Source organism: Morone saxatilis, unplaced genomic scaffold (assembly GCF_004916995.1).
Source record: "Morone saxatilis isolate NCDOM2014 unplaced genomic scaffold, NCSU_SB_2.0 Contig4, whole genome shotgun sequence".
Classification (NCBI taxonomy): domain Eukaryota; kingdom Metazoa; phylum Chordata; class Actinopteri; family Moronidae; genus Morone; species Morone saxatilis.
Window position 1 is genome coordinate 17,293,108 of NW_023339984.1, and position 12,147 is coordinate 17,305,254.

The 12,147-nt window shown below is 39.0% G+C and overlaps 1 protein-coding gene across 1 annotated transcript; it reads right to left on the reverse strand.

Moving 5' to 3' along the window:
* Nucleotides 1–63: 63 nt before the first annotated feature.
* On the reverse strand, nt 64–11,920 carry LOC118338076 (endophilin-A1-like; the record flags this gene model as incomplete). Its single annotated transcript, XM_035675251.1, is given in 8 exon segments — nt 64–5,653; nt 6,992–7,122; nt 7,220–7,323; nt 8,154–8,312; nt 8,393–8,526; nt 10,486–10,629; nt 10,714–10,786; nt 11,852–11,920. Coding segments are annotated over 8 exon segments (1,011 nt in total), but the record flags the coding sequence as incomplete, so codon positions are not given.
* Between the last annotated feature and the right edge of the window lie 227 nt (nt 11,921–12,147).

Sequence of the window (12,147 nt, forward strand, 5' to 3'; positions counted from 1 at the left end):
CCGCCCCCATGCCCCAAAAAAACCCCTAACCCTTCATCCCCAAACCCCCCTCCCCTCCTCCACATCATACACCAATGTACTGACGACCGCCAAATACGCGCGTCACAGGTGCCGAAACAATAAATAGAGGACGCAGGAATAAATAAATAAATAATTTAAATGAATACATACAATACGTAAATAAATAGCAACAAGGTGTGTATATACTCACATACACACCTTCACCAGAAGACACCAGGTTCCATAGGGGCTATTTTATACAGCCACGAGGCATACAGTATAATGTAACACAGCCTCAGGTCGGACCAAGACCACGTTATTACAACCATAACGCAGACTGTACGGTTTGTTTCTTTAAAGCTATAGCAACCCCCGAGAGCAGAAGTAATCTCATTGGTTCACTTAAAAATCAGCGGGCGGGGCCTAAACGTTAGCTAAACTGGCAAATTCCAAAGACTAAAGAGGAACTTTTGTTACAAATATAAACAAAACATAAACGATGATGATTGGTGTTTAAAATGTATTCGTGATTCTGGACCGTCAGTGGTTCACTACACATGAAACAAGTGATTTTATCTCTTAAATGTTTAATTGTTTTTACCCCAGATTTAAGATTTATTCACTAATTAGACACAGCCAGGCTAGCTGTTTACCTGTTTCCAGTATTTAAGCTAGGCTAAGTTAGCTTAAACTTCATTATTTACCGAAACAGACATAAGAGTCTCAGCAAATTAGCATATTTCCCAAAATGGCAAACTATTCCTTCAACCAGTTAATTAATAATTTTTAGCCATTGGACAGGAACGGGCCATCCAGCCTTTAAGCTAGGCCAAGTTAGCAGGCTGCTAGTGCTAGATTCATATTAAACGCACAGATATGAGAGTGGTATCAATTTTCTCATCTAATTCTTAGCAAGAAAGTGAAATAAAGTATTTCCCAAAATGTTTAAAGGATTTCTTTATGCATTTTGTGTGATTTACTTGTTTATTAATGGCTTATTTATGTAAAACCATCATTTAATTTAGCCAAACTGCTTGGCTTATTATTTTCAGTTACGTTTGAAAATCAAACGTACGTAACAGTCGTCTCTTAATATGTACTTTAAATGAGAACTATTGAGTTCTGATTTGTCATTACATTAGAAACAGCCAACATGTATTCAGTGGTGCCTGAACCGAAGTTTATCCAAACAATGAGAATATTTCTGCTTTCAGAGGCGTCATGTCTCTGTCCGAGAACGATGTGGACGTTAACTTCAGGCAGGTAACGTGGCCGAGGTCTGACTCTCATTTAGGTGAAAAGGGAAAATGGAGCATAAACACTGTACAAGTCCCTCATTGAGGTTAGAATACATGTCGCCATAGAGGGCAAATCAGCACAAAAGACAACAAAAAAAAGACAAAAAGCAAAAGGTTCAAAAGAAATGAAAACATTCAATACTCAAAAAAGTCTTAAAGCACTTTGTAATTTGAAGAGGAGTACTATACAAATATAGCTTAACCAAGTCAAAAGATAAAAAATAAATACATTAAAAGAACAATAGAGGGGTGTCAGTTAACATAGGCTCACTGCAGCGTGAGAAAAAAGCCAGCAGGACGAACCCCCCCCCCCCCCTTTTATTTAAATTTCTTTTGGAAACCATCTCAAAACAGCAGACGTAAAGCGGTTCAGTTGCATGCAGCTCACAGACTTTTCACAGGCGGACTCAGAAAACCGTGTTTCAGACTCAGAATACAAAGACAAAATGAAGGAAATAAAAGAAAAAAACACTGAACACTTAAAAATTACAATTACAGAAAAGCAGGTTATGTGGCGGAAAGAGAACGAGAGAAAGACTATTAGCTTGTTTTACTCGGTTTGTGATTGTATTGTTGCTGTCGCATATGTGCTTTGGCAATGGAAGAGATGTCTAAGTTCTAAAGCTCTTCAGATAGATAGATAGATAGATAGATAGATTTTCCTTCAGAGCCATCTCCTCCACTTATTGAAACATTTTATTGTTAGATCACCATTTATTGCCTATTCAATGTTTATTGACTGTTGATAGATTATATTTTTTTCATTATTACTATTTGTGTCCAAAACACCATTATTAGCTTTTAGAGAGGAGCTCTTAAACTATTTCCCACCTCCTACCAAATATTTAATAAAATATTTCTTCTGTTAAATTATTACTATTGTCAACTAACTTGTCAAGAACCGGACCGATGTGACCCATCGTATGGCTCTGACACGTAGCTTAAGAAACACAAACATTGCAGCTTGCACAAAAGTCCCACTACTTGAATTTTTTTTTGACAATGGACTTAGCAAAAAACAGCTACAGTAGCATCTTGACACTTTGTTGTGATGGAACACGAGTACTTAGAATACAGCTTCAGAATACAAAAAATGAAGTATCTGTACATTTTAAACTTTTAGTTTTTATGTATTCTGCTCAACACTGCATCACAAAAACGCAAGTACGGGAATGTGAAGCGAAAAGGCTAGCTGGTTAGCCACAACGGGCACATTAGCATTAGCCATGCTAGCACAGATTCCTGCCGCTGTTTGACGACGTAGTAAATAATGCCTGGATAGAAAAACCCTAAGCTTTTTGATTTTATAATATCCATTAAATTTCTGTTTTAATTTGAAAAATGTTAGCATGGTAAATGATAGAATAATGATTCTATCCATCTGACTGACTTCAGCCTCCTACGCCATAACTGGTCTTTGAAACTATTCAGTTTTGTTATGTACAATGGAGTCGATAAAAACCCAGCACCATACTGAATTTGAACAGATCTGTTAACATTGCTAGAACATTTCCATTGCTGTTGAACTCAAATGCAGTTGTCACTATTTGTTTAATCTAAAATCAGTAATGAAGTGCCAATTATTAAAGAGCCTTTAACGTTAAATAAAACTGACCTTTTTCATAAGGTCTTTGTCAGAGTAGACTCCTTAATACTGGCCTTCGAAAGAATACTGCTGGTACATGCACACATAGGTAGGCAGCACTTTGGTGGAGTAACAGTCCCACTTTATACTGTATGTGATGCTAACAGTTACCACTAATATTGACTGCTTTTTTAACCTAATAGGAACTTGAGGGTTGAGGGTTCTAGAATATTCTAATGAGAACACTGCAGGATGTTTATAAGGTTCCCAAAGGTTCTATTATGTTTAAAATTTCTTCAGCTCAGTTCAGATCAAAGATTCACGACGAGACGAAACCGATTGAGAACTTTGCAGTGGTGTGCACTGGCCCCTCTCAGCTCGACTCGAAGTGGCTGATGGCCTTGCTCAGCTTGTCTCACCAGGGGCTGGTTTTAGAACTTAAGGCACATCACCTGTTTCAACAGCCAATCAGCTCGTAGCATAGTCAGCTGGTCAAGTTTTTGACAGAGGAAAGAGAGGATCACCTCATCAATTTGTTTAAGGAACTGCCATGTCTGTATGAAATGACCCCCCTGGGTATTTCGTTGAAGCACCCATGGACGGTTCCAAATTCTCGACCCCCTCGGTTTTTTATGTTTTCGCCATTCGATCAATACTAAAAATGTAGCAAGTAACACACTATCCTCATTCATATTATAAGATACTACAAATGATATCCAGCTACATAAAAAGCCTAAAAAGCTGGCAGTTAGGACAGAGGTACAGAGAGTCGTTGCTATAAAGGCGATATACGTCTCGTCTAGTCATATTGGTTAAACTGGCAGGTTTCATAATGTTGCAGACTGGCACTTTGCAGATAGCTGCAAGTTTCAACTTGTCTTGTTGCGAATCTTTTGTCTGAACTGAAGATTCTGTAACGATCAAAAATTTCTAGATTATTCTGTGGGTGAGAATACTGTCAAGGTACTATAATGTTCAGTTATTCTAATACTTGGGTTGACAAACTTTACAGAGACATTTCAGTTGATGTAATGTTCTGAGAGGTACAGAATGTTGCCAAGCTTCTAGAATGTTTAAATAAGTCTAAGACATAGAGATATCAAGAGTGTTCTGAAGGTTCCAGAATTCTGTCAGCACTCTAGAATTTCTGCGAGTTCTAGAATGTTTAGTAGAGTTAAGGGCAGTGGGAAAATCACATGATGTCTTAATGTAGGATTTGTTGCGGACACAATGAGTATTATTCATGTTAAAACAGGACTTTTAGAGAAGCTACCACTGTTCAGTCTTGCATGCAAGAGCCACGAATAAGACAAATCAACAAGCATCTACTCCACACAGTAAACACAAAACACTGTGAATGGGTAACTCAAAATAGTATACAGAGAAAAAACAAGCATCTTTTCCTCTATGCCTGCGGTAATAACCCATGACTCATCTGTGCGCCAACCTGGTGAAAAGTTCTGTTCAATACAACTGGCCTGTGCTGGTTGTGTTAGCATATCGCTGCTGTCGGAGAAATCATGTACCCCAGAGTTTTCATTTTCATCGCTTGAGCTGACATGTTTAATGATGAGTTTAATGAGTTTCTTGACCCTCAAACCTGCTATAATTCCCATTATAAGATAAACAGGTTTCAAAACAAGCGACCAAGTATTCTCTTCTTCATTCTGGAAAAATCTACTTGTTGCAGAAACGGCTTAATTCTGACGACGTACTCCCGAAAACCAAATTTCACTGGCATCTTGTCCCTCAAATCTTTGATTTGGCTGGTTCATGCTTACAGCCAGAGATCTGATGCAGACTCTGAGAAAAGGCAGAGTATGTAACAAGGGTACTCAAACAAAACCAGGAGGGTCTGATGACCTACTGTAGCTCTGGATCATGGGTTAGAGGTCTGTTTACAGTATGGAGCCATGCTGAAAGGCAGTGCTAGCCAAGGAAAGAAGGAACAAAGAAAGACAAAGTTTAGAGAAATCTAGGGCTGAAGAAAAGCACAGGAAGGCAAGTCAAGGTAGAAAAGACAGAAGTACTTTCAGAGAAAGACAGCAAGAAACTTAAGAAGAAGACAGTATCACAAAAAAGCTGTTAGGCAGTTTAACTGACTAGCAGGAATTTGTGCTGGCTTGATCATTATAGAGTAAGAACAGGTCGAAACGCACATACAGACACATACATGCACATACAGATACACTGTGCCTTATTCGCAAGTCTCCAAAGCCTCATTGGTATCGAGCGCTGCCCGGCTGAACGGAGCACTACTGAGTGAGCACTGTGCTGTAAAAGATCAGCATCTCCTCATCTTCTCATCTCTTTCAGTCCCTCTCTTCTCCCTCTCTTCTGCATCTCTCACGCTAAAATCCTCTTGTCCTCCGATCACTGTCCAACTGCGTCGCCTCGTCCACACCATCTCCGTCTCTGTTGCAGTCATTTTGGTCCGTTTTGTGAAAGCAGAATCGCACAGAAGCACAGAAGAAGAAGAAGAAGGAGGGCGTGGTTTGTTGTTTTACGCAAATACAGGCTGTTTTCGGGGTGTCTGGATTGGTAGGGGGGAAGGGTCAGGTCATTGGCGGGACCTAATGAGGGAGCGGCACCAGGATATCCACATAGTTGATTGGGAAGAATCCCGACTGGCCGTTGATCATGCCTTCGTACCAGTTGTCGTCGATCTGGTTGGTCAGGGTGATGACGTCGCCCTCTTTAAAGCCCAGCTCGCCCTCATTCTCGGGTTCGAAGTCGTAGAGTGCTCGGCAACAGGGCTGGTCCATGGGGGCTGCGAGGGGACAGAAACAAAAAGTATAAGGCAGGTTTAGTCAGGTTTTGTAAATGAAGTGCTACGACCTCTAGTGGCCATATTGTAATAAACCCCTCACTGAGTTGACTCTTTTTGAGCCATTTATGGGTCCAATTTTTGGGTTTATTGACGACCTTCTAATATATTTATAAGAACACAACTTATCAAGCCAAGCATTGCTCAAATGAAGAGCAGTTCAGGGAAAGTAAGAACATCATTCAGAAATATTGCAAAAGTTTTAGTCAGCCAAAGGAGCTTTCAGTTTCTGAGCTGTCTTTGTATCAAGTTCGACACAAGTTCCAATAGGACTCTGTAGTTGACAGAGGTGGAAGTTATGACGGCAATATTTTTACCCTAAAGAAGAATGGTAGAAATGTTTTCTGAATTGCCTTAAATACTTCTATTCTCCGGTTCTACCAAGGCTTGAATGAAAAATCAGAAGGACAAGGATACCAGGTTAGAAAGTAAATACTATATAATGACTGTTTCCATTCTGTTGTGGCCTTTAGTTAGCTAATTTATAGGATTATGTGCCGCTTTTCATTTTGCAAACCATTTGCTTTTGTGCGTTTGGTCTGAAACCACAATAAGTCTATGACGATCAATGTGCTCTTAAATCAGGGTTAAATGAAGGACTATTGAAAACCATTCTGAATGCAATTTAAGACCTATTTTATCTCCATACTGGCAAAACAAATACAAAGGATATGAACGAAAATCTGTATTAGTTCCATGTCGGTTTTGTTTTCTATTCTTGCAGCATGATCAATACAATCCCAAAAACACATTTAAAAGTAAGACTGGAAAAAACATATTTAAGACATTTGACAGCCTAAAATCCAAATGATTGGATATTAAACTTTTTAAGACCCAATGGACAAAATGTGCCATGATATTCCACAAGGTCTCCTCAAATCCTTATACAATTCTGATCAGACACATATACAGTAAAGATCTGCCTTTTTCAGTGTGCCTTGTGGCATTTATTTCCACAATAATGCACGTAATGCTGGGATCAGACTACAAGATATGTTTCATATTAGAGTCCTAAATTCTTGCCGTGACTTGGCCAAGAAACATGGCAGTCACTGTTCCCCCTGATAGCACCAACAACAAGTTGCTGTTTGGCAGGAAACATTCAGACATACTGGTCTTTTTGTCGGGACCTCAAGAGGCGTCCCAGATGCTGCTTTGTTTGACTTCCATTATGACACACTGCACTGAATAAATTGGGGAACTGCAATTGTTTCTATTGCTGGCGGCCCACGTCTGCTGGGTCGGGACACTCATTCAACAACCCAGAATGCACTTCTCTACCTGGTGATCTTCCGGGCGATTTGGCAGAGTGTATCCCTCCGTTGTGGCTCTCGCTGGGGGGCAGCAGCTCCAGGGTCATTCTGGGTTTAGGAGTGTACTCCTTCCTCGGTTTACTGGACACTTCTTTTATCCTGGACAAAGGCCAGACACAGTTATAAAAGAAAGGGTTGTCTAACCACACTAATCTATTTCAGTTGGTTTATTTTTGGCAGACAGATAGATCAATACCTCTCCTCCATCTTGCTGGAGAGCTGTTGCAGGATTTCAGCAGAGCGGCTGTGGTATTCCAACTGAGCTTGAACCAGCGCTGCCAGCTGGCTAACCTGCTCTATCTACAACACACACACACATATACACACACATGGTTTTTACACTGCACGAACCCTGTCCTGTACCCATGCTGGGCCTGAGTCTGGCTTGGCACAGCACGGCACAGGATTGCTGCCCTTTGTTTTTCCACTGCAGTTTTGAACACACTGGGATCCTGTCGAAAACTGAGTGTCACTATAGCAACAGAAAAACCACGTCAACATTAACAATAGACATGTTGAACATTTGATTATGTTTGTGCCCTTTGAAGCTGTATTGTTATGTTTTGTTCGTTTTTAAAATACTTACTCATTGTGGTTTAAAAATTATGTTTCTGCAGTTTCGCTGAGGGCTTTATCTAAAGAGTTTCCTGACTTGTTATTTCATGTCTTTTCAGTGTTTTTAGATTATTTAACTCTGTTTTCTGTAAATTTCCACCATCGTTAATCTTGATGGTGGAGGGAGACATTTATTGTTCTTCCAACACAGAAAAACTACTTTAACAAATTCAACTGATATAAAATAATTGTATTTCTATTAATGCAGACTTCAGTTGCAGTGCCTACTCCACTAATGTATTAGCCGATCAATCGTCAACTATTTTGATAATTGAGTAATTGTCATTGACACTTGATGATTCCAGCTTCCCCAATGAAGAATTTGCTTTTTCTTTTCATCTTAGGTTGTAGTGAATTTAATATCTTCGTTTTTGTCTTGTCAGACAAAACAAGACTTTTGATGACTGAAATTGTGGTGTTTTTTGATGCTGTATAGACCAAACAAGTCGAAATCAGTCGAGATAATAGTAGGTAGATTAACTCATGAGGAAAATAAACAGAGAGACGGTCCTCACATCGCTCTCCAGCAGGTTAAACATGCTCTGCTCTGCGATCTCTTTGCTCTCGTCGAACTTCTCCAGCGCCTGTTTGATTTCGTCGTCCTGGACTTTCCCCTGACGCTTCTTCTTGTAGTCGAAGTCCAGACGCCGGCCCTCCATCTTCTTCAAATGGTGCTGCAGTGGAGGGACAAAGCGGTGAGCAGCTGTTGCAACTATTCGATAGCAATCTAACCATTAACAGGCGTTTTACTCACCTGTATCTCTTTTAGGTCTTTATCGTGGAGGTTCTGCAGCGGGTCGATGAAGTTCTGTTTGACCTCCATGTCGAGAGCGTCCTTCACCTCCCCGAGCTCCTTCATCGCCTCGCTGGCGTCGATCAGCGCCAAACCTGGAAGGAAGTGATCAAGTGTAGATAGAGAGAGAGAGGAGCAAGGGTTCAGAGCAAGAAAACATGGAGAGAGGATGAATAAATTAATTGTAAGAAAGCCAAGGAGATTGTATTGTTATAGATGTTTAATAAAGCCAGTGATCAGAGTGTGTTTAGTGTGTGTTGGTGTACCTGTACTGCAAACTGTAATTCATTTTGACATCCTCTGTCCTTTTCTAGAGGTTTTGTAGTTAATTGCTTTTTTTCCCGGTGACTCACAAGTCTCACAGAAAGCCTTGTATAAATGTCTGAAAACACGATTTGACCTTGGTGCACTGAATCTCTATTCAAGAAGTCTTTTAACAGTGGTGGTGGAAAATATGTGTTCTACTTACTTGTACTTATGTTCAGTACTTCCGCTGCTTTCCGCCACTGCCTTTTATCCTGTGTGCCATTACTGTGGTGAGTGGTAAGTAACATTTCTACAACTTATTCTTATTCAAACGATTTAATTTTCAATGGAATAAGTTGGCTTTGAGTTTGAATGAATTATACAAAACAATTGCAACAATTTCTTTTGCAATTTTCTCTTTCTGCCTAAAATCATCACAACATGCAATGCAATGTTTTAGAAAAGCTGTTGTGAAATCAGGCATTTTAGGCAGCAACGCGAGAGCCTGGAGGGACTGGCTTTTGTTAAAATGAACTGAAATTTAATTGAATGTGTTCTTCTACAGTCCACCCAAATGCAAATATCTAAATGTTTGGACAACCAGTGAGCCTTGATTTGGTCATTTGTAGGTCAAAAACGTCTGGACATTGACTTGGATAAATGCAGCTGAAAAGTTTCTGTTTTCATGGTTAAGTTACAAAAGTTTCAACAGTATGTCAGTGACTACAATGTAAAACTGTGTAACTGCACAGCCACATAAAATATATATTCATTACTCATATCCATGTTCTGTTTAGGATTTGAACATTTTGAATTTTGAGGTTAAAATATCAAAGACGACACTGTGATAGACGTGTGTGGGCATGTGGGGAAATAATTTGTTATAAAAATGTTCCCAAGTTTTCACCAAATAATAATTTAGCCATCATCTGTCGCTGTTGATATCAATTGTCCAAAGCAAATATTAGAAGTTAGCTGAAAAATGCTAAAAAGTGATTCCAAATACATGTAGAAGCATTAATAATGGTGATTTTTGTTTTGTTTTTTGGACTATGGAGGTGATGATGTTGCAGGTTAGCCGTTTCACCTGTTGGCTGTATGGTTAGCTTAAATTTTGAGGGTTAGCAAGCTAACAAGTAAACTGAGATTACCTTATCAAGTTTCTGCAGCTGTTAGTAGGAACAGTTAAGAAGAAGACAAAAGAGCTACATTTTAAAATGAATAACATTCATTGATCTTACATAACATGACTCCGTCCACTGAGGTTTGACTCAATCAGTAGAGCTGTGAAGTGGGAGGAGATTCAGAGTACTTCTAATGCTTCGCTTGGCTAGCTCACAGGTATTGTCGTATTCTAAGTCGTCTGAAAATGCTAGTGTTTCTATGTAACGTAACATTGAGAGTATGATTGAAATAAAAACGGGGAAAAACACTTCACAACTCTCAGCACCATTAATACCACAAAACCTAAATTAATACTATCAAATTGTTTATTTGAAGCAGTATGAACATTACTTGTATCCAATAACATATCAATTACAAATCATTAATTTGATAATTTGATAATTTGATGCTCATGGTTTCCATAAAATGAGCTCAACAATTGAATTGTGGAGAATCAAACTGATGTATAGCATTGCCATATTGACAAGTTTAAACATTTATATTTAGGCAATTCAAGCAGAACTTCATATCAGGCCTTCATTCGTCAATACATGTAGCCACACCAGGCTAGTAAAGGAGACCAGCCTCTAATTGGGACCCTGCTTTTAACTGAAGTTTTACGTTATGTGTACATTCCCACTTACCGAAGGTGGACTCCTCCCCTAACTCCCGTCCGAACTTCAACATGGCATCGCCCAGGACGGTCTCAGCCTGCGGGTACCCAGGTCCCTTTTCCTGCCCTCGGATCTTTGACATGGTGTTGATCATAGTCAGCTTGGCTCTGGACGCTGTGGAACAGATAATGAGTGACTGATGTTGTTTTAAGCTATATGTTGAGGGGGTTGGGTGCAGTTTAACTGTGTGTTTTATACCTGGATTGGGTTGTAGGTATTCTGTAGTTTTGGTCATGATGTCCAACACTGCTCTGCTGGTGACGTCCACCTTCTGCAGAGGGAAACGAATCAGAAAAAAATTGTGGGAGAAAAGCAACATAAACCTACTTAATGATGAATAAATCTCTATGTTAATGTGCATTCATAGATAGGAATGAGGCAGTTTGCAAATGCATTTTGGGAAATACATTTATTTGCTTTCTTAGAGTTAGATGTTCAATTTGATACCACTCTCGTCTGTGTGTTAAATATAAAGCTACAGGCAGCAGCCGATTAGCTTAGCTTAGCTAGCTTTTTATCTAAAAGGGTTGATGTAAAAATGGTCATGTCAGTTTGATATTAGGCCAAATGCCAGATCGAAAATACAGGAACATAATGAAAGCGAGAGAGGAGTTCCAAATCAGTGAGTTTTCCACAACACGTTCCTGCAAATTTTTCACAATAAAAGCCTTATTAAGAAATGAATTTAAAAAAGGGCCCACTGAAACACTAGAGGGCTTTTAATTTGAAATGGATACAGAAGTGTTCAGTTTGTATTAACAGGAGTGGATCAAAATGAGGTTTCATACATACCTTTCAATCTTCTATGTTACTGACTGTACTGACAATATAACATCAAATATGGGTTATTGAATAAGCTAGTTTAGAAAAATCGTATAAATCGTATATATTTATTACAATTTTAATGCTTTATCAGGACTGTGTCAGTTTGGTTTAATCAGATTTCCTTGACAGTGACCATACAACCCTCTGACTATCATCATATTCTCATCAAAATGTTGCTGAATCCTGATTGGTTCACAATCTTTCATGTGAAATAACAAACTGTTCTAACTTTGGCCAAAAATAGTGCGTTCATAGAGGACTTCATCACTCAGAGTAAGAAACTGATTGTGAACGTATGTTTTCAGGGTCTTTAAGACAGAATAAAACACAAAACATTCACATTTTCTTAAATAAAAATGTAACAATTGTGTAGAAAGGGGAATAAACTAAAGTACGGTTTGTCAATGTATCAAAATATATTTTAACTTTTATGTTTTGATGTCTCAATATGTGCTGCTGTGGTTTGATTTCTAATTAGAATTAGTTTGTGTATTTTGCCTGAATACATTACCTTTTCCATTTCTTTGAAGTCATCATCTAGTTTGGTTCCTTCTGCCCCGCCAACCTTCTCACTGACTTTCTGTAACAGGAAACACAAAGTAAGAGAGAAAAGAGAGGGTTAGAATTTTCTGTCCTAAAATGACATCAATGTCTTAAATCAACGCTGGAAGAAGAAAGGACTGGCTTTCAAAGTCTTAATGGGAGAGGAAAACTGAGAGTTTCACGCGTTGAGAGAAAAGTGAGTGTGGAGAAAAAAGAAAACGTAGGAAAGAGAGAGGTAGACAGTGATAGCGTTACGACATTAAC